Genomic DNA, 25,476 nt, shown 5'->3' on the forward strand with positions numbered 1-25,476 from the left:
TAATTTTAAAAGACAATATTAAGACCAAAGAAATAAACAAAAATCCCTGAGATACAATGTAAATAGACATTATAACAAATACATTCATCTTCTCCATTTTGATTGTTACTAGTCATTCAGATATGAAATAAATACATAAATAAAACTATTAGAACTGAAATATGAGAAGCAGATAAATTTGGAAAATAAAATTAAATGCTCAATTAAATTTCGTTTGCACTTATTGGGTAACTTTCTAGCAATGGAAACAGTAAGAATGTATGCAGGGAGTTGGAAGTAATAAATTCTCATGGCAGAAAGCCAAAGACCTTAAGCAATTGATGTGTCTCTATCTGAAACCTGGCCTCAAGAGATTTATTAAACTGATTCAACTCTAAGAAGTATTCTGCTGTTTGGGAAATTCTGCCTCATTTTCTGTAATAAAGAGATAATTTTGTGAAGAAGCAACTGGAACCTAGTAGACTGTTTTCATTAGGTGGTATTGTGGCTGGGTCCTCATGACACACAAAAAAATTCTCCCCTTGGAAGATATGATAGGATCTGAATGAAAAGTAGCCCAAGCAAAAAGGGCTGGTGTGATTGAAATGTGATTGCGTGTCAATACTTGCTTACCTGCATAGATGTATGCACACACAAACACACCTACACACATAAGCCTGACACTTGCTATTATGCCTAAGTGGAATGTCCAAATAAAGCTTTGGTCTAGTGAATTGTGGACACAGTTCCCTAGTTCCCACCAACATAACTTCTGACATGTCAATGCCTGCAGGCAGCCGAAGATTTCTGCTGCTGCCTGAAATCCATGTACTTGTTGACTAAATCATCTTTTCCTTTTATGCTCTACTTTCTTGAGATGTCCAATCCATGTCCTAGGCCAGTTTAAGTGTCAGATTTCCATTTCTAAGAAGACTGTAGAACTGATCCAGACAGGTTGGAGTCATTAGTTATTGAATAGAGACCTATGTGTCACCTTGTCAGCTAGAACACCAGACTCTAAATTCCCCTTCCTCTCTGCACTCTGGGGCTTAATGTCATACCCCTGATGCCCACAGCAGGGATTTAAAAAAGGAGTAGTCTAGCATCTTTTTGAATACCGTGTCTACTCAGGCAAGGGAAGCAAAAGAAAAAGTTAACAAATGGAACTCCATCAGACTAAAAACCTTCTGCAAAGCAAAGGAAACCATGAACAAAATGGAAAGACAACCCACCAACTTGGAGAAAATATTTGCAAATCACTTATTAGACAAGCAGTTGATCTCCAAAATATATAAAGAACTCATACAATGCAACAAAAAAACCCAAGAAACCCAATCAAAAAATGGGCAGAGGAAATGAGCAGACATCTTTCCAAGGAAGATATACAGATGGCCAATGGACACATGAAAAGATGCTCAACATCACTAATTATTAGGGAAATGCAAATCAAAACTACAATGAGATATCACCTTACACTGGTCAGAGTGGCTACAGTTACCAAGACAAGAAACAACAAATATTGGGGCTGGCCCCATGGCTGAGTGGTTAAATTTGTGCACTCCCACACTCTGCTTCGGTGGCCCAGGGCCTCATGGGTTTGGACCCTGGGTGTGGACATGGCACCTTTCATCAGGCCATGCTGAGGCAGCATCTCAAGTAGCAGAGCCAGGAGGACCTACAACTAGAATATACATCTATGTACTGGGGGCTTTGGGGAGAAAAAGAAGAAAAATAATGAATTTAAAAAAAACACAACAAATGTTGGAGAGTGTGTGGAGAAAAGGGAACGCTGCTACACTGCTGGTGGGAATGCAAACTGATGCAGCCACTATGGAGAACAGTATGGAGAGTTCTCAAAAAATTAAAAATAGAAATACCATATGGTCCAGCTATCTCACTACTGGGTATTTATCCAAAGAACTTGAAATCAATGATCCAAAGAGATTTGTGCACCCCTATGTTCATTGTAGCACAATTCACAGTAGCCAGGATGTGGAAACAACACAAGTGCCCTTCTACAAATGAATGGATAAAGAAGATGTGGTATATATACACAATGGAATACTACTCAGCCATAAAAAATACAAAATTGTCCCATTTCTAACAACACAGATGGACCTGGAGGGTGTGATATTAAGCAAAATAAGCCATATAGAGAAAGACACATGCTGCATGATTTCACTCATATGTGGAAGATAACAAATACATGGATAAAGAGAACAGATTAGTTGTTATCAGAGGGGAAGGGGGTGGGGGGCAAAGGGGACAAAGGGGTATGGTGATGGGTAAAAATTAGACTGCTAGGGGTGAGCACAATGAAGTGTATTCAGAAACTGATAAACAATAATGTATGCCTGAAATTACACAATGTTATAAACCATTATAATCCCAATAAAATTACTTAAGAAAAAAGGAGTGGTCTATACTAGTGCTTCTCAAAGGTTAATATGCATGCAAATAACCTGGGAAGTCTTGTTAAAATGCACACTCTGATGACAGAGACAATATTTTGCCTTTCGACAAGCTCCCAGATGATACTTATACTACTCATCTGAGGATGATACTTTGAGTAGCAAGAGCTTAATAGGCCCTGATAATTTCCTATGTACAGCTGAAATTTTATCTCCAACAACTACATGGAATGCTCCACTTGTAATAAGTTATTATTTTGATTAATGATCAAAATGATAAATATTTGTTAAGCACGTACTTTGTGCCAGGCAATTTGATAAACTGTTCACACGTAGTATTATTTCATTCATTTCTTAAAATAATACAGTAAATGATATATTATGAATGATCTCCAATTTACAAATGAGAATACTGAGACATAAAGAAATTAGATGATCCAGTTAAAAGTAATAAATACTCTTGTTTAAATGACACGTAGGCTTTACTTTCCAAAAACTCACAGAGAAGTTATGTCAACTGACTATCAAGTGGGGAGGAATTGGTCAAATAGTCTGGAAATCAATTCTTTAGGAGCTTGGCTATCATTAGAAGTGGAAGCCCTTTCAAGGACACCAAACAGATAGACATGTAGATAGACAGATAGATAGATATTTGACAATTTAAGTGGACTTAGTGGGTATTGGTTTTATAGAATACTTTTATTGATGTTTTAAATCCTAGTCTTTGTATCTGGACAAAATATCAGCAATATTTTGTTTTATGTTTTCTGTGGTTTCATTAAGATCTTCATAAAAATGAAGAAAATTATATGATACTCCACTTTTTCAAATCAAAGTACCTAAGAGCTAAGGGGAATATTTTGTTTTGGGTTGTTGCCATGACTCAGTTCATCACCTGGCATGCTGTAGAAAGCCTGATCATTGGTAAGATCTGACAGAATCAGCTCCATACAGTAAGGGGTCAAAACTTCTGTTGTCAAAATTCCTCCTGTTGTTGGTCCATGGGACATTTTTACACCTGACCTTTGAATCAGTAAGTATAACTCTACTGGGTTCATATAGCTTTCAAGGGAATGCTATGATAATATATGTTCATTTGTGTGATATACTCAAGTCAATTCAGTAGTCAATTCAATTCAATTTTCAACTGAACATTAGTGACTTCTGGTTGATTTAGAAATACTTGCCTGCTTCAGCCTGGACTTGTGAGACTCAGTCAGTGCTTTCATATTCCAGTCTCCACCAAGCTCAACCTCAAATTCTATTCTGTAAATTGTACAGTAAGTTCTGCTTGGTTATTTACCTCCCTAATTCAGTTCTTATGTATTCTTCCATCTGTCATTAAAATAACTCATTTTTCCTTCTTTGTTTGTAATGTCTGAGTCATGCTGTTATTGGTAATGTGATGATTCTCATTTTCATTATCTAAACTCTTAGAAAACCTGGTCACAATGAAATAAAAATGATAAGTGAAGAGAGAGAGAAAAGAGACAGTAAAAATTAGTGCATTGATTATCATACAGGTAATAGGCAGGAACAAAAGGATATTTAAAGCTGACAGGCAAAATAGCAAAAGCCTAATAAGGAAAATGGGGAATGAAGGTTTATTATAAAATTTATTAATATGAAGATATCAAATAGAATAAAACACAAACCACCTTAACACTAAAGGAAATAAAAAAAGTGGAGGAAAGAAAACAGAAAACATGCATAGAGAAACATAGTAAATATAACATAAAGTAACATGATAGATTTGAAATAAAATAAATCAGTCATATAAATAAATATAAATTACTCTGACTCATCAATTAAAAGAATTTTCAGATTAGCTCAGAATGCAACATCCAACCCTAAAACAAAGTGATTCAGATAGGCTAAAATAAAGAGATATAAAAGGCTTATTGTAAAAATATAATGTAGGAGCTGTGCTCCTAATATCAGACCAGATAGATTTAAGGCTAAAATACCTTTAAGTAGGACAAAGAAAGTTCCTTTATAATGCTAAAGGCCTTAATTCATAATGAAGGTACACTAAGAATATCTATACACCAAATAACACAGCAACCCCCTCCATAGAGCAGAAACTATAGGAGATATATAAACAAATAGAAACGGATTAATAGTAAAGACATTAACATAGCATTTTCAGTCCAAGAAAAATCAAGTAGACAAGTTAGTAAAGCTGTACAAAACTTAAACAACATGACTAATAACTTACACTCTGACAACAGAGAGTATGCATTCTCAACTGTACCCAGAATATGCATAAAAAGTGACCACATATTACATAATAAAGAAAATCTCAATAAGTTACATAAAGCAGAAATAATAAAAATGCCTTAGAGTACAATACGAGGGGACTGGAAATTAGTAATATGACTTCATAAAGACTTTTCTACCTGGAAATTTTAAAACTATTTATTAAACAACTCTGAGTGAAAAAGAACAAATAAAAATTGCAAAATTTCAATAAAAAGGATATACCGAAAATACTTCACATCAGAACATATGTAATAAAATAAAAGCAGTGGTCAGAGAAAAATGACAGTTTAAATACTTGTTTAAATAAAAAATATAAATAAATGAAATTCCTAAATTTAAGAGGTTAGAACAAAAAATTAAGCTAGAATAAGGCAAAAAAAGTTAAGAATAGAGATTAGTAAATAAGTAAATAATATGTATAATTTAAAAACACAACTAATAAATAAATATTCTGGTTATTTGATATAGTAAACACAGAATAATAAACTAGCTAATCTAATCATGGATAAAAGGGATACCACAAATACATAAAATAAGAAATGATGAGAAGAAATAACCACTGAAACTGATTACATAAAATAAAAATGATTAGAGATTACTTTACACAATTCTATGCAAATAACTTGGAAGACCTGGATGAAATCAATGCCATACAATGCAATACATTTTACCAAAATTGACCTCAGTAGAGGTAGAGAGCACAAATAAATTTGCACTAAAGAAATAAAGCTGCCTAAGAATTAGTACCATAAGAACTACTATGTTCAGATGATTTTATAGGAGACTCAGAAAAAAAGGGAAAATTGTAGAGAAAGAAGAAAAACATCAATTTTCTTCCCCTACAAAGTGAGCATTATGTTGATGGCTGAACCTGAAAAGATTGTGCAGAAAAGAATAACTGAAGACTAACTTCCTTATAAGTATTGATATGATGCACCCAATGCAGGAGCACCTAAATATAAAAAGCAAATATTAATGGACCTAAAGGGAGAAATAGACAGCAATACAATAATAGTAGGGGGATTTAATACACCAATTACATATATGTATAGATCATCCAGAGAGAAGATCAATAAAGAAACAATGGCCTTAAATGACACATTAGACCAGATGGACTTAACAGATATTTACAGCACATTCCATCCAAAAGCAACAAAATAACATTCTTCTCAAGTGCACATTGAACATTTTCAGGATACAATATCAATACACAGAAGTCTGTTGTATTTCTATACACTAATAATGAAGGATCAGAAAGAGAAATTAAGAAAATAATCCTATTTAAAATTGCATCAAAAAGAAGAAAATAACTAGGAATAAACTTAACCAAAGGGGTAAAAGACCAAATATTGAAAACTATAAGACATTAATGAAGTAAAATGAAGAAGACATAAATAAATGGAAAGATATTCCATGATCATGGATTGGGAGAATTTATATTGTTAAAACATCCATACTACCCAATGCAATATACAGATTCAATGCAATCCCTATAAAAATTCCAATGGCATTTTTCACAGAAATAGAGCAAACAATCCTAAAATTTGTATGAAACCATAAAAAACCCTGAATAGCCAAAACAATCTTGATAAAGAAAAACAAAGCTGGAGGCATCATGCTGCATAATATCAAACTATACTACAAAGCTACACTAATCAAAATACTATGGTATTGACATAAAAACAGACACTCGATAATTGGAACAGAATAGAGAGACTGGAAATAAACCCTCGCATATATGGCCAATTAATTTATGACAAAGGAGCTAAGAATATACAATGTGGAAAAGACAGTCTCTACCATAAATGGTGTTGGGAAAATTAGACAGCCACAAGCAAAAGAATGAAACTGGACCACAATCTTACACTATACACAACAATTAACTCAAATTGATTAAAGGCTTAAATGTATGACTTGAAACTATAAAAATCCCAGAAGAAAACATAGGCAGTAAACTCCTTGATATGGGTCTTGGTGATGATTCTTTGAATCTGACACCAAAAGCAGAAGCAACAAAAGCAAAAATAAACAAGTGGTACTACATCAAACTAAAAAGCTTCTGCACAGCAAAGGAAATCATTGACAAAATGAAAAGGCAACCTACTGAATGGGATAAAATATTTGCAAATCATGTATCTGATATGGGGCTAATATCCAAAATGCGTAAAGAACTCAAACAACTTAATAGCCAAAAATAAATAATATGATTAAAAAAGGACAGAAGATCTGAATAGATATTTTTCCAAAGAAGACGCACAGATGAACAACAAGTACATGGAAAGATGCTCTACATCATTAATCATCAAGGAAATGCAAATTGAAATCACAATGAAATATCACATTACCCCTGTTAGAAAGGCTATTATCAAAAAGACTAGCAATAACAAGTGTTGGCAAGGATGTGGAGAAGAGGGAACGCTTGTGCACTGTTGGTGGGGATATAGATTGGTGCAGCCACCATGGAAAGCAGTATAGAGGTTCCTCAAAAGATTTAAGTAGAGCTACCATATGACCTAGCAATTTCACTTCTGGGTATTTAGTCAAAGAAAATGAAAACACTAACTCAAAAAGATATATGCATGCTCATATTTATTGCAGCATTATTTACAATACCCGAGATATGGAAACAACCTAAGTGTCCACAGATGGATGAATGGATAAAGAAATTGTGGTGTATATATACAATGGAATATTATTCAGCCAAAAAATCAAATGAAATCTTGCTATTTGTGACAACATGGATGGACCTTGAGGGCATTATGCTAAGTGAAATAAGTCAGAAAAATACCATATGATCTCTCTTATTTGTGGAATCTAAAAACTACATATATATATATAAATAAAACCAAGCTCATAGATACAGAGAGCAGATTGGTGGTTGCCAGAGGTGGGGGTTGGGGGCTGGGAGAAATGAGTGAACTGTTTTTTTTTTAGTTTAAATAAATTGAATAAAATAATCACAGAGAAAATGACACTATATGTAGCATTAGTCAGATCTCTTTACATGGAAGAAAACATTTAAATAAGTTTTGTTAGTATAATTATTTTGAAGTTGTGGTGGAAAATCCAGATAAAACCATGAGAATAAAATTTATCTGGATATTATTTTTTTAAAAAAGACTAACTTCCTTATAAGTATTGATATAAATACTAGTTAAAGTATCTGCAAATAGAACCCAACCACACTAATTTTTCTGCTTTCTCTATTCCTTTTCAGGCTATGACAGCTTTGTTCAATAATTAGTTTCATGTAATCCAAGGTCTGGTGGTCTAGTGGTTAAGATTCAGTGCTCTCACCACTGAGTTCATTTCCCAGTCAGGGAACCAGACCACCTGTCTGTTGGTTGTCATACTGTGGTGGCTGTGATGCTGAAAGCTATGCCAACAGTATTTCACATACCAGCAGGGGCATCCATGGTGGAAGGTTTCAGTGGAGCTCCCAGACTAAGAGAGACTGAAAGAAGGGCCTGGATACACACTTTCAAAAAATTGGCCATGAAAACCCTATGACTAGCAGCAGGGCATTGTCTGACACAGCACTGGAAGGTGAGAGGATGGTGCCGGAAGACCAGGCAGGGTTCTGATATACTATACACAGAGTTGCTAGGAATCAGAATCAACTTGAGGCACTAACAATGACAGAAACCCCAGGTATTCTTCCATGTTATGTGGGCTGTGACCTTCTAAGTGTGGGAGAATCATAAATGTTGAAAACTCTTGCTTCCACATAGAATACCTTTTTTTCTGTATCATTATTCTGTTATCTTGGGTCTTTGCCCATTTGTGAGTACTTCTTGTTCCTCTTGGAACTCTTCTGCTGCTGGCCTGTGTGTGATGAGTTTAGGGCCACTCACTTTGTGAGGATCTGCTATTGCTCTTAATACCTCAGCAAGAGCTAGGTTCAGTACCAGGGGAAAGTGGTCCATCTGTCCCCATTGGCACTGTCATAGTTTAGCTGCCTCATTTCATGCTAGGGCTAAGTAGCATCCATATTGTCTTATGCATTTGATTGCCCACTTTTCCTATCAATATTCCACATTGTTGTTTAGGTTTATGTTCTGGCTTGTTCTCTGAATTACCCCATAGGCAAGAGACCCACAGGTTTTATAGTTTGAAATTTTAAGTACAGCAGTTTGGGGACTAGTTGTCCTGTAGGCTTGAAGACTGAACCTTCTAAAAGATGCTAAAGCTAGTAACTTGAACCTGAACCATCCCTGGTCATTAGGAATGTGCTGGCTGAGGAAGGCATGAAGAACTCCCACAATCCTCCAAAAGACAACAGAAGGCCTCTTACCATTCATGTCGCTAATAACTGTGTCTCTGCTGAGGACTTGGGGAGCTTGGAGCAAGTAGTATCATATCTTGATTTTCCATATTTCCATATATCCCTATAGTCTTTGCCATTAAAAAAAGAAGAAACTTTATATCTTGTGCCTATTGGCTTCTTTCTCTCAGCTTTATTCCAGTCCTATGATGATGCCCAAGTAGAAGTCAAGATTTTTAAAATGTGGCCCATTCACCCCACCACCTTCATTCATTTTCATTCTCTTTTAAGTACCCTGTACTCTACCTTCTCTGGAGAATATTTTGTCATTTCATATCTTTGTGCTGAGGTCCATTCCCTTCCCCCAATTTGAAAAGCTTATCTTCCCTGGTCTCCCTTACATTCTATTTCTCTTCTCTGTTCAAATAGGACCTTATAACATGGCTTTATGAGAAATATTTAACCAGCGAAGCCCACCATGAGTCCCCAGGCAGAGCTGAGGAACTGAATAGTGAAGTGGACTTTGAGAAATCAAGTATATATCAGTGTGAATAGTCTACAACAAAGTGAAATGAATTATGATTGCTAGAATTTGAATCCTGACTCTCTGGCTTACTAGCTTTGTGACCTTCTATGCACCTCACTTTCATCTATAAATGTGGATGTAATAAAGGCAACTACTTCAGAGAGTAGCTGAGGTTGCCTCCTCCTGCAATCTGGAAAGCCCCAGGGGCTAAAGCACAGAGAAAAATCAGTCTCTGGGGGAGTTACAATGTTTGGCTGCCAGGTAGAAGTCAAGGGAAGCTGGGATGTTCAGGGAAAAGGCAGGATGATAGAAAATCTAAAGGGGAAAGAGGGCTCCCAATGGGAGGTCTTTGAAAGTGACAATATTCCTCACTATGATTCTATGTTTTTCATCTTTGATCTTATGTTGCTTTTCCTCCTCCTCCTGAAGGGTCCAGTATAAATCCTGTTTCTTTGCAGTGAAGGAATCAGACACATCAGAAGAAGTTGAATAGAGAAATCTCCAGGGATGTGGGTAACTGACCTGGGGACTGGGTGTTGGGCTGATGGGGTCTCAAGGCCAGAGTCACCCTAGAAAGGAGGGTATAAGCCCTCAACTGGACTGAAAATGGCCGTCCAGGTCTGGTGGGTACAGCTGATACCAGGATCATCTTCTAGAAATGAAGAAAGGATGGAAACAAGAGAGGGAACAGGGAACACATGACTACTTTGGTTCAAATCTGGAAGAGGAAGGGGTAAGTCCAATCTTGGGATGATGGAGAGACATTTTACAGGGACCAAAGGGAGTTGTGAGCAAAGAGATCAAGCAGTAGGGATGATTGGGAGCATGTTTATTTGTTTGTAGGGGGAGGCATAGGGTTATCATTAACACAAAGGCTCCATCAAATGGGTCATGGATACTGCTTTTACCTTTAAGATAATTTTGTTTTGAATTGTGTATTTCCCATCCTTTAAAGAAGAATGAGAAATCCTCACATCTTCTTTGATTAGTTATTGCAATTAAGTGACTTGTCTAAACTTTTCTTTAGTGATTTCCGTCCATGACATTATATGAATGTCTCCATAGGGTTGAAGGCAGAGGCAGGTTCTGGGCTGGAAATGTCTTAGGAGAGCTTGGTAAAAGCTGTCTGAAGAACAGTGCACCTCAACAACTGGGAAGCAATTGTGCCTGTACTTGATCTGGATAGTGGCATTGTGGGCATGTTCACTTGTAAAATTTATCATGCTGTACATCTGAAATTCGTGCATTTTTACAGCACGTACGTTATACTTCAATCCAGAAGTTAACCAAAACATGAGGGAGCAGGCAGTAAAGTTAAATGCTTTGGATAGGTCAAGTAAAGTAAAGAATGAGAAGAAATCACTGGCTTGGCAACAGGTCATTGATGGATATCATTATTGATCTTAGCAAGAAAATTTTCAGTAGCAATAGATTGAAAATGAAAAAAAAAAAAAAGACAACCAACCAACCAAAGGTCCTGCCATTTGGAAAGATGAATACAATATGTAAACCTCCAGCAGTGCTAATCAAGAAAAAAAAGAAATGAGTAAAATAAAAGCTTCAAGGGAATGAAAGGTATGATCACCTAAAAGTTGCCAGGGATGGAGAGGGGGAGGGATGGGCAGGGCACCAGCTGACACTGCCCTCAGAGGGAAGGTGGGTTTATACAGGGCAGCAAGACAAGAGAGGGAGGTCCTGGATCGGAGGGAAATTGGAGGAGTTGGCATTCTGATTCCTCAGTCTATTCAGCTCTTCAAGCAGTGATTCTCAATACTGAGTTTGTGGCATCCAGAAAAGACACAGCAATCTGAAGGATATCCTGAATTGTTTTTTCCACTCTTTACTACTATTGTACTTCAGAAAGCTTGCCCTTGTCTTCTCATGATCTATCACTGAAGGTGTCTCACCCAGTGACTATACACTGCAAGGTTCTTTTATCCTGACCATGAAGCAGAGCTCACTACTTTATTCAGTCTGTACTATTATAAGGCATCTCTAATGTTGACGGGTTTTTTTTTGGTGTTGATGCTGCTTTTTCTGTTTCAATAAGACCCACAGTTTGTAAACATATCCCAGAAATTTGTCTTTTTAGAAAACTTCTGAGGACTCTTACCAAGGTTTTTGTTGGTACCCAGTGTGGAGTCAATCAATGCTTGGTTCTCCAGGGGATAAATGGAAGGGGAAAATGTATGTCATATGGTTAGGATTGAGAATCAGGTGAATAGTTGATTAGTGCTTGGTTGGCAGAGAAAATGTTAGTGCAGCTGAGAGGATCCTGGGGCCGGTACTCCATCAGTGTGATATACTCAATTATTTAGGGAGGGGCCAGGCCGCTGATGAGAGATTAAAATGGGTAAGTAGAGACAGTGTCCGAGGGTAGAGATACGGGAACTTCTTAGCCTAGAAGCCCTTTATTGAGGGGAGGGACAAGAAGTGATAGTTAAGGGCAGGCTATTCTTGAGTCTTGGTGCTTAAGCACCCTTCATTTCAGATTGCCTGGACACCTGGGAGATAGTTCTTGGGCTCTATATGACTATTGTAAAGACAATGCAAGCCACATAATTGGTGTGGTGATCCACTAGGCTGAAGCCTTGAGAGATACAATATTAGGGTAATGAGAGATTGAGGAAGGAGCAGGTCAATGGTACATAGTATAGTCTGGTCCACACCTGGGACCTTGAGTCTACATCTGAGATCAAGTCAAATGTCGATGTCCCTAGGAAAAGAAATTATCTGATTATCATAGGAAAAACAGTTAAAGCAGCAATTTAGCCTGGATACAGGATATTTGTCATACCCACTTTCACGCCATTCTTAATTCTATTTCAATTTGGCAAGAGTTGTTGTATGGCAGCAGAGGTGTTCACCACTCTTTGGCTTTCTTATTAGAGATAGGTTTTTGGCAAATATAAGGGAACCCTTTATACACAAGTGATGAAGAAAAAACAAGCAAAGAAACAAAAAACTTCAAATAAACAAAGAAAACCCTAAAGTTGAGAACTGACCTATAATGGAACAGATAGACTGCTCCTCATCATGGTCAGATTAGAAGAACCCTGCTATTTATAGTCACTGGGTGACACATCTTCAGTGAAAGATCATGGGAAGAAAAGCTTTAGGCTATGCAGGGTTGAGCTTCCTTTTTTAATGTAACTTGGTCTCCACATCACATTTATCCATTTAAGCATGCTTTTTAGAGCAATCTAGAACTACTGGATTAAATAATAGTCTCATTTTTTATTAGTTATATTTTATCGAGCAACTATGTACCATGCATCATGCTAAACACTTTTAAATAGCCTCTCATTTAGATCTCAAAACATCTCTATGAATTAAGAACTATTATCCCCATCTTAGCAAGGAGCAAAGTAAGGGTTAGAGAGTTTAAATAACTTGATCAAGGCAAAACACCAAGTAAATGACAGTAGGTTTTTCAGCCTTGGGAGTACGTGTCTAGAACCAATGCTTTCAGCCACTTTGCTCTCTTGCATGTTGATGATGTATGACCAGCAACACATTTTGGATGGAGTACATGGAAGTATGCAGGATTTCCATGCTGTATTCTAAGGAAAGAGAAAGTATGGATTCTTTGAAGAAGTTCAGCCTACATCTCCCACGGCTGAGTGATGCCACCAGAGAAAGAACGGCCCCTTGTAAGGATGTTCTCAGATGGTTGGGGGAATGTGCAAATGCACAAACACCATATGAAGTCATGAAAATCAACACTCTGAAGCTGAAAAGTAGCTAAAGGGATGGAATGGTAGTTAATGCTGACCCCTTATCTTCAGGTTTGTGCAACCAGAGTATCACACGTTATATGACATGGTAACTCCTGACTGAGGCAGATGGAGACTGAATGCAGCAATAAACAGAAATCGACAAGCTCGTGGTTGTTATGCAGAGCAGTGCACATCTGTCCCATCAAAACTGGCTGAGTGAGACCCCTAACTTTTTATTTTCTATCACCCATAGTTGTTTTATTGACTATGAATCTCAGGTTGGATGGACACCTGGGAGTCACAGGTGTTTACAGGAGCTGGAAAGACCTGTATTTGAATCTTAAATTTACCACCTACTTGCCAGGGGATCTTGTACAAAATGTTTAGTCTCATTTTAATTATATCAAGTGTTTTGTACAGAATGGATGTTTGTCCTATTTTACAAATGGAGAAATACACTCAGATTATGAATACTACACTTTCCAACATAGTACTGGTACATACTACATATGTTCATTAAAGAGTGCTTTCCTTTCTAAAGGATAAATCTTCATTGTCGTTTGGAATGTCTTGGTGGTTTATCTTGAAGAGTGAATTATCCATAGTGAAGAATCACAAAAACTTATTGGAGGGTTCATCTATAAGGGAGCCTAAAGATGTACTTGTAGCTATTTAATCTATTAATTGAACGTAGCGCAAAAGGAAATCTGGCTGAAATTAAGAGAAGGGAGAGAGTATAAATATCTCCATAAGTTTATTATCTCCTATGGAAAATGGTAATTTTGTTCTCTAATGACCTTATTTTCCTGAATCCATTAATCTGTTTCTTCAACTAGAAGGATGCTTCATTCATCTTTTGCCTAGGCACTATACTAAAGATACAAAATGTGGCATGACAAATCTCAAGAAGTTCATTGTTTCATTCAACAATTTTTAAGTATCAGGAACTCAACATACAAAGATAAAAGAAAAATTCTTTCTTCTGATTTTTTATTCATTCTGTGGAAAATACTTGCTTTGATGAGTACCTGTATCTTCTTTTAATGGACTTGTGTATTACAGTTATGAGTATAACTAATGCCATGACCAAGACACACATGAATGAATACAATAAAGTCATAGGCAAGTGTGGGAATTTCAATTTAGGTCCCTCAGATGTCAGCAGAGGAGATTCCATGAAAGCTCAAAAGGCTTCTAATTTAGCCTTGTTCTGGGATGAGGGAGAAAAGTGAACAGAGAAGGAGGTAATCCATGAAAATCATGATTCTTGAATGATGAATAGAAATTAGTAAGGCAAAGAATACTGAGGAAAAGGAAGGTGGAGTAAGACAACTTTGTCAGATGCCAGTTTTCTGATCCTGAGAATACCATCAGGCTCTCTTAATACCATAGCTGGGAACAAGTCTTACAGAATTGCATTCTTTTCTTATATCATTTTATGTGTTAACAGGAAAGCAGTCTCATCTGTGATGCTGGGGCCACCCTACAACCACACAATGGAAACCCCTGCCACCTTCTTCCTTGTGGGTGTCCCAGGTTTGCAGTCTTCACATCTTTGGCTGGCTATCTCACTGAGTGTCATGTATACCATAGCCCTGTTAGGAAACACCCTCGTAATGACCATAATCTGGGTGGATTCCACTTTACAAGAGCCCATGTACTGCTTCCTGTGTGTTCTGGCTGCTGTGGACATTGTTATGGCCTCCTCTGTGGTGCCCAAGATGGTGAGCATCTTCTTCTCAGGAGACAACTCCATCAGCTTTTGTGCTTGTTTCACTCAGATGTATTTTATCCATGCAGCCACAGCTGTGGAGACAGGGCTGCTGCTGGCCATGGCTTTTGACCGCTATGTAGCCATCTGTAAGCCCCTACACTACAAGAGAATTCTCACACCTCAAGTGATGGTGGGAATGAGTGTGGCCATCACCATCAGAGCTGTCATATTCATGACTCCATTGAGTTGGATGGTGAGTCATCTACCTTTCTGTGGTTCCAATGTGGTTCTCCATTCCTACTGTGAGCACATAGCCGTGGCCAAGCTGACATGTGCTGACCCCATGCCCAGTTGTCTCTATGGTCTGATTGGTTCCTCAATTATTGTGGGCTCTGATGTGGTCTTCATTGCTGCCTCCTATAACCTTATTCTTCGGGTAGTATTTGGTCTCTCCTCAAAGAATGCTCAGTTGAAAGCCTTAAGCACATGTGGCTCCCACATGGGGGTTATGGCTCTGTACTATTTACCTGGGATGGCGTCTGTCTATGTGGCCTGGCTAGGGAAGGACACAGTGCCTTTGCACATCCAGGTGCTGTTAGCTGACTTGTACCTGGTCATCCCATCCACCTTAAACCCCATCATCTATGGCCTGAGGATCAAACAAATACGAGAGCGTGCATGGAGCACACTGATGCACTGCCTCTTTTACCTCTCCAACGTGGGTTCATGAACACAAAGTCTATTGAGGCCTCAAGCATTCCAGCTAACTTCAAAAATGCCTTAGAGATCTGTGGAGCTGTTATGGATTTCCTGGCACCACAGGAGTTCTATGATGAAACTGTCAAGAGTGTCTTTCCATAACTTTTCAATTTCTAGCAAGGATGTGAATGAAGTGATCAATTTCCTGAAGACACTTTGAATGGTTTCAATCAACTAGTGTTCGAATCATAGATAAATTTGGGTGGGAATACAGATTAGGGGTTTTTCTTTCTTTAGCTTGTGACTCGTATTTCCAACCAGTCCCTCAGCAGAAGAAATGAACTATTTGGTCCCCTCACACTTGGCTGATTTTCTCAGAATTGTTCATCTCCTCATAGGACTATATGGAAGCAGCTATTAATATGTGACCCTGCCTTCTGGCTCATTGATGAATCTGTTCAATTTGGGTCATGTGCTCACACCTGGTCCAGAGTCCTTCTCTAGTCAAAACTGATTCCAATTTATCTGAGGAGATATAAAATTGGATCACTGATTTTGGCCATTTTCCAACGTATGAACATAGAAACAGAAATCTGTTCCGCAGTGAGAGAAGCCGATTAGCCTGATGGAATGAAGAAACTGAGTCTCTGAGTCTCTGGTTCCAATGCGTTTTGGACACCCAAGTGTATTCCTGTTATTATGTTCTACAAGATGTATGTATATCATTTTAATACATCCCCTGTTGCTAAGCTAGTTGGAGTTAGTGTACTCATCACTAGCTTTTAGTTTTTTTTTTTTTTTTAAAGATTTTATTTTTTCCTTTTTCTCCCCAAAGCCCCCCGGTACATAGTTGTGTATTCTTCGTTGTGGGTTCCTCTAGTTGTGTCATGTGGGACGCTGCCTCAGCGTGGTCTGACGAGCAGTACCATGTCCGCGCCCAGGATTCGAACCGAGGAAACACTGGTCCGCCTGCAGCAGAGCGCACGAACTTAACCACTCGGCCACGGGGCCAGCCCCACCAGCTTTTAGTTTTTAAGCAGCAGAAACTAAGGCGTGTGAGTTGGTTTGGGACATCTTTATCTTTGCTTCCTACTCCTGCTTGTGTAACTGAACTGTAAGATGCAAAAGAGAGAGATCAAATATAACACAGATCTTTCATCTTCTGGACACCTCTAAGGAGGTGTGCCCTGGGATGAAAAGTTTAATGGAGAACAATATCAGTAATGAAGCTGAAATGTCACTACTCTTCTGCAAGTCACAAGATACTTGGTTGGTTTTTGTTTTTATTTTCTCCTTTCAGAGTCTTAAACTGAATAATCAGTATATGTAAAAAGAAAAAGATTTTGTATGCAAGAGATACATATGTTTGACTCTGGTACATTTGAAAATCTTAATAAAAGATAATTTCTTAACAGTGTTGATACCAAGTTATTGCATCTGAGTGTTAATATCTCCTTTTTACTAATGCAGGAAACAATGTTAATTCATAGAGGGTATTTAAAATTAAATAAGATAATGAGTGGAACATAAAACATAAGACAACATAAACATACTGTGTGTAGTTAAAAACTATACTCAATAAATTTCTAATTCTGTAATTTTAAAGGGCAGTTTTGGGCACTATTGAAACTGCAGTGCTGCGTAGATCAGTACACAAGTGATAATTCTTCCAAACAGATCTGCCGCTTAATAACTCAGCGTCTACACCTTTTGATAACATTTGACTTGTTTACCTGCTAGAATGTATTCTATTTCTGATCACCAGTGGAGTAAGAATCAGCCTCGAAAACTCAGATAAGGATGCACTGAGTTCCCAAAGTGTAATGAAAAGAAACTCACTTCCCCTGGCAACCCCCTAACATAAACACTAATCAAGATCATGAGGTTTTTAAGCATATTTGGTAAGATTTTGATTTTGAAAAGTCACACTGTTCTTTCTCCATAAGCAACCCAAAGAATTGGCTATGCCCATTAAATCAAAGAACATTAGCTGCATTAAAGAATCTGCTGTGAAGCAACAAAGGTATAGTCCAGCCTGTCCTCAAAACAGAAATTTCTTCCCAGCATTTCCACCAGAAGAAGTCTGCCCTGCCAGCGTTGTGTTTCATTCACACTATTATTCTCTGAACCTAGCTGGGACCCACTGTTGGTACTCAAATATTGAGCTATGTATTTCCCCAAGTGGACTGGCTCCCTGCCCTGGCTGCCTCCAAACAGAAAGTCCTGTGCTTCTCCTGATATATTCATATCTGACCTCTGCCCTATCACCAGAAGCAAAGTGTGCCCATTTAACTAGTGCTTGGGACCCACAGTGGACTTGCAGTGTTTGGATCTTGAGAGGTTACAATCAATCATCTTTGAAAACAAGGGAGACTGGATTTCCTATGGGGAGTTGTGAATCTAAGAATTGCCCTCTGTCTCCACCTTTTGCAGGACCCAAGCATCTCACCCTTTTAGTAGCCTTTCCCCACAAGGCTCAGGGATTGCGCCCCTTGGTTTCTCTGCCAGTAAAACAAAGATGGACAAAACTCATCCGTGCCTTGTAGTGAGTGATCACACCAAGTCAGAGGTGCCATGTCTACCCCCCACATAGCTACCTGCTCATTCCCCTTCTGGACCACTTTTGAAAATACCCATCAGATTAGTTTATTTATTCATTTATTTTTGGTGAGGAAGATTTTCCCTTAGCTAACATCTGTGCCAATCTTCCTCTATTTTGTATGTGGTATGCCTCCACAGCATGGCTAATGAGTAGAGTAGGTCCTTGCCTGGGATCTAAATCTGCAAATTCAGACCACCAAAGTGAAGCATGCAGAACTTTAACCACTCAGCCACAGGGCCGGCCCCCAAATTAATTTTTGAACAGGATTATAAGTAAGTACCATCCAATGTTTCGTGCCCCTATGAGCCAAGAAGAATTTATTTTTGTTTTGATTCTAGGCATAGAAGGAAATTTCCCTCACTTAAATATTTGTTAACACACACACACACACACACACACACACACACACACACACACACAGTGCTAGACGGGGGCTACAATGGTTAACCAGAAAAATAAGATCCTTGTCTTTATGGGGTTCTTGGAAGGGAAGTGTAAGTAGCTACCCTTGAGAAAACGGTTTTCTTACACTTAAGGAACTTCAGTCTTCTTACCTGGTCTTAACAATCAGACAATATGAAATAACATGTTTAACCTTGTAATTCTTCTAATAAGTAATCATAGCACCCAAATCAGTTTCTAAATGTCAAAAAAACCACTTTAAAACAGCACATTGCAAATGAAGCCATTTCACTCCTTAGTTCATTCCAGGTTGAATAAATTCGTCACCAAATAGTCTTTTTCTAGGAACCTTCCAAAATTTGTCCCACTAAAACCATAGTAAAAGAACAACATTGATTTGGCCCTTTGCCGCATCAGCTAAGTGTCCAGGGATATAACTAGAAGCAATTCCTCAAGATCTATTTCTCAAGTCTGTAAACAATTCCCCAGGGAGGCCCCCCACAGAAAGATACACGGAGCCTGTAAGGTAGGTCACCTCAACACTTAGCAAGACCAGGTGTGTGACTTACTAGTTCATTCCACTCCAAACAAGTGACGGAAACATCTCCCCTGCTAGTACTCAAGGAGCAACTTGGAAGCATGGTGGGCCGAATGAGTTTATTGCTCCATTTTGGTCTACTCTACCTTCCTCATATATGAGTACCCAATACAATGAATGTAGAAAGACAATTTTTCCTAATTACTTTGCCTCTGACTATACCTAACCCAGGATCTACTTTGCTGCCCAATCTTAACCCAACAGTCACTACCTTAAAGTGTAAACTACTTCAGAGGTTGTGTTACACATCCTCATGGTGACAATATGTAATGTACATATTGTAGCCTTTGCAATAGGCAAAACCATTAGTTCTCATATGCTTGCCTTGAAGTTTGTTTCCAGCCACAATCTTTCACACATCATATTCTTAGGACCTGTAATAAATTATTTTTGCCACATACAACAATCACTTTAGGTCAAAACTCTGGATATATGGTCATATTTCTCTTTCATTATAATACATGGCTCCCATACTGGCCTTCTGTTCCTAGTCCAATTCTTTCTCCTTGTCCTTCCTTCCTGCTTTCCTCCTTCTGTCATAGATTTAGAGAAGAGAAAGGCAGAGTATTATTTAGTTACTAGAACCATGAAGATTCCCTGGTGGCATAAAAAGATCTGAACATCAGCCCAATCAGCTCATGTGTGAGCCTTCCTTGCAGTGCATTTCTTCTACATTCTTCTTTTTATTATTTCTATTCTCTGCCCAGATGTCACTGTCTCCATTCCAATTCAAAGACAAGCACACATAATAGATGCAGAATATATTACTGTGGTCAGAGTTTGTCACTGGCATGGGCACCTTTCTATCTAAAGGGCTCTAGACCATCAGGAGAGGCTCTAAGAAACAAGGGCCCTGCTGACAAGATGCTGGTTGTAAGAAGATGAGATAGGAAGGCGACACAGGCAAAATCCATGGCTTGTCTTCCTCTGTCCCTGAGAAAGGAACAAAAGCATTGGATGGATCTGAGATCTTCACGACAATCTTCTGAGGTAGGGGAGTATGCAGCTACTATACCCACTTTTCCACTGAGGACATTTGAAAATCTTTTAAACAGGTGGGATATTTCAGGCCCAAATGTCAAGAATGGCAGGCAGACATGTGACCTGGGAATTGAATTTGTCAATCTTTTTCATTTGAATGTGAGAAACACTTTATAATCTTTCCTATCTTCTTTCAGCAGCTTTTTGAGAAATAACTTGCTTCATTAAGTCCATTTCAGTTGTTTCATCCATCAAGTGAAAATAAGAACAAGGCTCACAGGGTTTCTGATTCTGATACTTAGGGAAAAGGGCAGGACCAGGACACAGGTCTCCTTCAAGTCTGAGATAGAGCGATTTGCCTAGCTCGTGCTCAGAGAGAGAACGGCCACTAGGATGGTTTAGGCAATGCTGCAATGCATTTTCAGGATGGTAGGTAAGAGAGCTGGGGTCAGTTATGGTTGCTCAGAAGCAGCAAACCTCAGGCGAAGAATCCAGCCACTGGTGTCAGCACAGCAACCGGCTCTAGACATGGCCGGTATTCTTTTGGCTTGTTGGTCAACCCTCTCCAAAGGGTTTCCCAAATACTGGATCTACTTCATTGTCCTCACTGACTTAATTGTGGCACCAACAAGGATGGAGAAGGGGGCTATGAGCTACAGGAAGGAGAGAGTCCTGATCCTCAGAACTCCTCTGATCTTCACCATCAGCACTGCTACACTTCCTTCATAGGCATGCACTGCCCATTTGACTGAAGCTCAGCTTTTTCACATGAGTAGTTTAGTGTGGGACTTTGGCTCAGTTGCAATAGGGCATGGGGTCAGGTAGAGGAATCCCTGTATTCCAGGTTCTGCTCAGTTAAAGGGAATCCTTGTCTGTGGCAGGGCCCTCAAAGACCACTGCAATTCAGGTGAAATTTCAAGGCCTCTGGCTAGGATGGGGCCTCTCATAGTCCTCCCTGTCCAGGGAGCAGATGGCTAGAGGAGCAGTGTCCTTGGTGCCAATGCTGTAGCAAGGACTAAAATAGGGCAGGAGGTGCAAAGGAAAGGGACAGTGGGGGAATGTGGGAGCCACTGTCAGTCACATTATAAAAGGAGATATCATGGGCCTCATAATCCAGGAAGACTCCCTCTTGACAGGCAGGGACAGGCAAGGGTGGAGGGTGTATTCATCAGTGCCTGCCTGGTATTCATTTCCTTCCTCAGCCTTATCACCCAGAATCCACAGTGTGGGGATAAATAGACCACCTCCTTCCGGTCTACATTTTCCTTACATATTCGCAGGCCCCATTCAGACCTGTCTCCCACCTCCACCTCCCAGTAGTGGCTGCCTAAGGAGATGCACTGGCTGCCAAGGACGATGTTGTAGCGGTAAAATCTCTCAGGATTGTCAGGCAGTTTCTGCTCGGTGTCTCCATAGTGCACACATTTTCTGTCCTTGGACACGATGTGGTGGGAATAAACGGTGTTTTGAACTAGGTGCATGTCAGCTAGGGAAAAGTAATCCTGTATGGTAACAGGGATACAGAGCCAGGGGGCATGGGTAAAGTCTCTGTGATAAATACAGCCACAGATTTCTCAATGATATGGTGTGGGGCTAGATGGGGCATCCAGGGGGCACCAAACCATTTTATTTTGGGGGAAGGGTCCCTGTCACTGCCCATCACAATCTTCCCCAGCATTCATTATCTGCATACGTCTCCAGGACCTCTCTTAGCCCCAGCACATGGCAATTTGTCTTCATCTCCAAGGAGACTGGTTCTGGCTGCTGCAGGCTCCAAGACTTGCTCCTGGTAGAGGAGAGGTAAACCTTAGGGCCACAAATCTTGCCTCTGCTACATGGGCCTTTCTTTATTACAGGGAAGAATGGCTTGGCCGTGGACATAGTCAGTGGGGTGCCCCTGCCCAGCAATACCAGGGAAAGTAGAGATGTGATTATTTGACTGAGCCCAAGCAGTTTGTGGCACAGAGAGGAGAGCATTCACATTCCTGTGCTGCCGGAAGGGTCACGTGTGCATTTGCCATCAGGAGAGGAAGAGGTGTGCCACAGAGGGGAAGGGCTGATACTCAGACCTCAGAGCACTAATGGAGACATCTGCAGTCTTTTTCCCTCTTTGGGGGATCTACTTGAAACTACATTTTATAATTTACCTGAAATTCTTATCAGTAATAGTTGAACCGAATTTGACCAAGTACAAAGAAGATAAAAGAAAGAGGAACAAAGCTTCTTTAGCCAATACAGTGAAAGTGGGAGAAGATTATGGATCTACACCCTCTTTTCTGCAGGTCCTTCCCCACTTCTGGCTCTGGCCAGGACCCACTATCCTTTACAGGGCTATCTAGGGTCTCCAAGGATTGGGACATACCTGTTCAAGACTTCCTGAATACCCAAGAAGGAGAACAAATGCAGCACATGAATATGTACTGTTCTTTGGAAAGACCAGACAGACCAGGAGCTCTGGGAGGGAGTTTCTCTAAGGGAAAGGGAAGCAGAGGGCCAGGCTGGAGAGAAGACATGCAGATGTAGAGGGGAGAAGCCTACAGGAGGGGAGCAGGGCAGGCCAAGCACTGGCTGGACTGGCTGATTTCAGGCTTCATCTCATAGGCCAGAATGTAGGTGTTACCCAACCTACAAGGCTACAATTTCAAGGGGCCAGGTCATCCACACACCTCGGGACAGAACAGAAAGCATTAGCAAGGAAATGTAAGGGATCCATGTCTGGTTCAGCGGCTCCACCGAAGACTAGGGAATCCTCTCTCCTGGAGTCCCAGACTGTCTTCAGCTCTCACTCCAGGTTCTCAGGAAAACCTGCTGCTCACCTGCAGCATCCCGTGGACAGGCCACTGAGACCTCTCTTCCAGCTCTGTGGTCATCCTCCACAGGACTGAGCTCTGATAGAGGAGTTCATTGTGATTCATCTCCAGTTTCTGCATGGTCTCTCCATCCTCCTTCTTAAGGCTGGCCAGAGCTGCTGCTGCCCTTACCTCCAGCCACTACCCTTGGGTCTGTTTTTTCTGTAGTCATCGCCAATACTTCTCAAACTCCCATGTGATGCTCTGCTTTCAGGTTTCCACCTGTATCTGCAGAGCCAAGATCCTTAATCAGCACTGATATCATTTGTGTAAGGGCCATGCAGGATTGAGGACACTGGCCCATGTATACACATAGGCTATGGAATATTCAGGTTCTGATAGGTGCAGCCTTCATTACCTCATACCCAAACACATCCAGGGCACCAAGAACCCCAGCTAAACCAAACTGGTCCGCTTTAAATTCTCAGTATGGAAAGCATCTTTGAGTTAGGCCATAAGCTATGGTGGAACTGGGGATGGGATGTGGAAGGAGGAGGGAAGGAAGTTAAAGGAGATCATAAATGCAAGGAGAGTGTGACATTAGGTCACAGGGATCTGTGGGTGTGAAGAGCCAAAAGAGTGAGCTCTCATTTTGTCTTTGGGGCCCCTGGTCAAGTCCTCGATCTAGAGATATCCAAGTGAGGGGCAGAGGAGAGACTGAGCTGGCTGGCCTCCATCTTCTACCTTGTACTCCCTGGTGACCTCCTCCAAGGGCATGACACTGTGGGTCTCATTCTTGGGGGACCAGCTGCAGGCCTCACATATGGTCAGGCCATCCTCTTTGCAGAACATCTTTAGCTATTTCCTGTGGAGCTCACAAACATCCTCCTTTAGCCCATTCCTGCATGCAGCTCTAGCAGATGGACTTTTTCTACAACATTGGCCAGCTTCCAATCAGGTCGCAGATTCCTTGGCTGGACAGAAGCCCGGCAGAGCAGACATGTGTAACCCGAGTGCTCAGATTCTCCTGGAACCTCCTAGAATCTACATGGAGAGCTGTGGCAGAAGCTGTGGCCACATTCCATGCTCACGGGCTCCCTCAGGAAGGTCATGCAGATGGGACAGGCTACTTCTTGCACAATGGCTTCCACCAATGCTGCAGGATACATGGTCCTTCTCACACCCTCCTCAAAACATGAATGAAACTAGGTAGAGGCAGTGAAGGCTGAGAAGAAGAAAAGAAAAACAAGTAAGATAGAAAAGCAACAGAAAAGCAGAGGGATCAGTAAAAGGGATAATTAGTGACAGAAAAAAACAGCCTCCTTATTTGGATCCTTTATTGACCTTGTTTAATGAGCACTGGCCTTCCCAACAAGTACTGACTATGTCATTGCTCACACCACAGAAAGGACATCTGGGGACGCCTAAGCAAACAGATGTGGGAATTCTCAGTTTTCATTCATTCGGTCATCTCTGACCCTCCTCTGGGCTCACTCGTCAGACCATTCCCACCCCACCTCAATCCCGCTCTCCAAATCATCATTGTTTCTCTTGAACTTGGGTAAGGTCACATAAAATGTGGTGTTGCAGTATCCAAAATAAGGCCAGAAATATCTCTAGCCTCACTCTCTGGTTTGTTTATATGTATATTCATATACTTGAAGGTATAGAAAAGGTAATATGCCAGAAGCCCATTGCCTACGTGTTCAATTTGTTTTCTCCTATTGTGCACTGAAGTGTAAAGTGTAAGGGAACCAGCAATACTTTCCCTAAAGCCTGTAAATCCCTGCCCACTCCTCCAGCACTACATTCACAAGATGCCAAGACATTCTCTTCAGGGATATGATAGAAGCAGATATGAACAAATACCCCTTGGAAGATATAAACAAAAGTCATCTGATGATCATGAAACCCATATTGATGAATTTACTAACCCAGCAAGGAATTGTGATTTCTGCAAGGGCCACATATGGGTACAGATCTTGAATGGTCAACAGCAGGCCCTTGGCATGGTTGGCCTTATTTATTTGTTCACTTTGCGGGTCTGTGTTACCAACTAGAGTGTGTAAAGGGAAGACCACATTGGTCTCAGTCACTACTGTATCCTGATCATCTCAACAGGGCCTGTCATACAGTTATTGCCGAATAAATATTTGTTGAATGAATAAGTCAGCTAGGCAGAAAATAGTTCCAAAACCCAAAATGTTTTTATAATTTCTTAGGTAATTGAGAACACATTATACATTAATAATGATAACAAGCATTCCTTAAGCACTTACACTATGGGCCAGGCACTATTCTGAGCATTCTACATGGATTAACTCAGTTTATTTCACAACCCTAAGTAGTAACCGTTATTCTACTGTTCTGATTTTACAGATTTGTGAGGATCCACTACAGCTCTTACTGCCTCAGCAGGAACGAGGTTCACTCCCAGGGGAAAGTGGTCTACCCTGCCCCACTGGGACTATCACAGTTTAGCTGCCTGGCCTCATGCTGGGGTGATTTAAGTAGCATTGCTTTTGCCTTA

At 40.0% G+C, this 25,476-nt stretch overlaps 1 protein-coding gene and 1 pseudogene across 1 annotated transcript; one reads left to right on the plus strand and one right to left on the minus strand.

Annotated features, from left to right (window-relative positions):
• The first annotated feature begins 14,563 nt into the window (after positions 1–14,563).
• LOC106831636 (olfactory receptor 52I2-like) lies at positions 14,564–15,605 on the plus strand. Its single transcript, XM_014841945.3, has one exon. It carries the CDS (start codon positions 14,631–14,633, stop codon positions 15,603–15,605), a length of 975 nt encoding a protein of 324 aa, XP_014697431.1. The 5' UTR covers positions 14,564–14,630.
• Positions 15,606–21,072: 5,467 nt separating this feature from the next.
• LOC106831612 (E3 ubiquitin-protein ligase TRIM68-like) lies at positions 21,073–24,115 on the minus strand (annotated as a pseudogene).
• Positions 24,116–25,476: the final 1,361 nt, after the last annotated feature.

The sequence above is a fragment of the Equus asinus genome, chromosome 20 (assembly GCF_041296235.1).
Source record: "Equus asinus isolate D_3611 breed Donkey chromosome 20, EquAss-T2T_v2, whole genome shotgun sequence".
NCBI classification, from domain to species: Eukaryota; Metazoa; Chordata; class Mammalia; order Perissodactyla; family Equidae; genus Equus; species Equus asinus.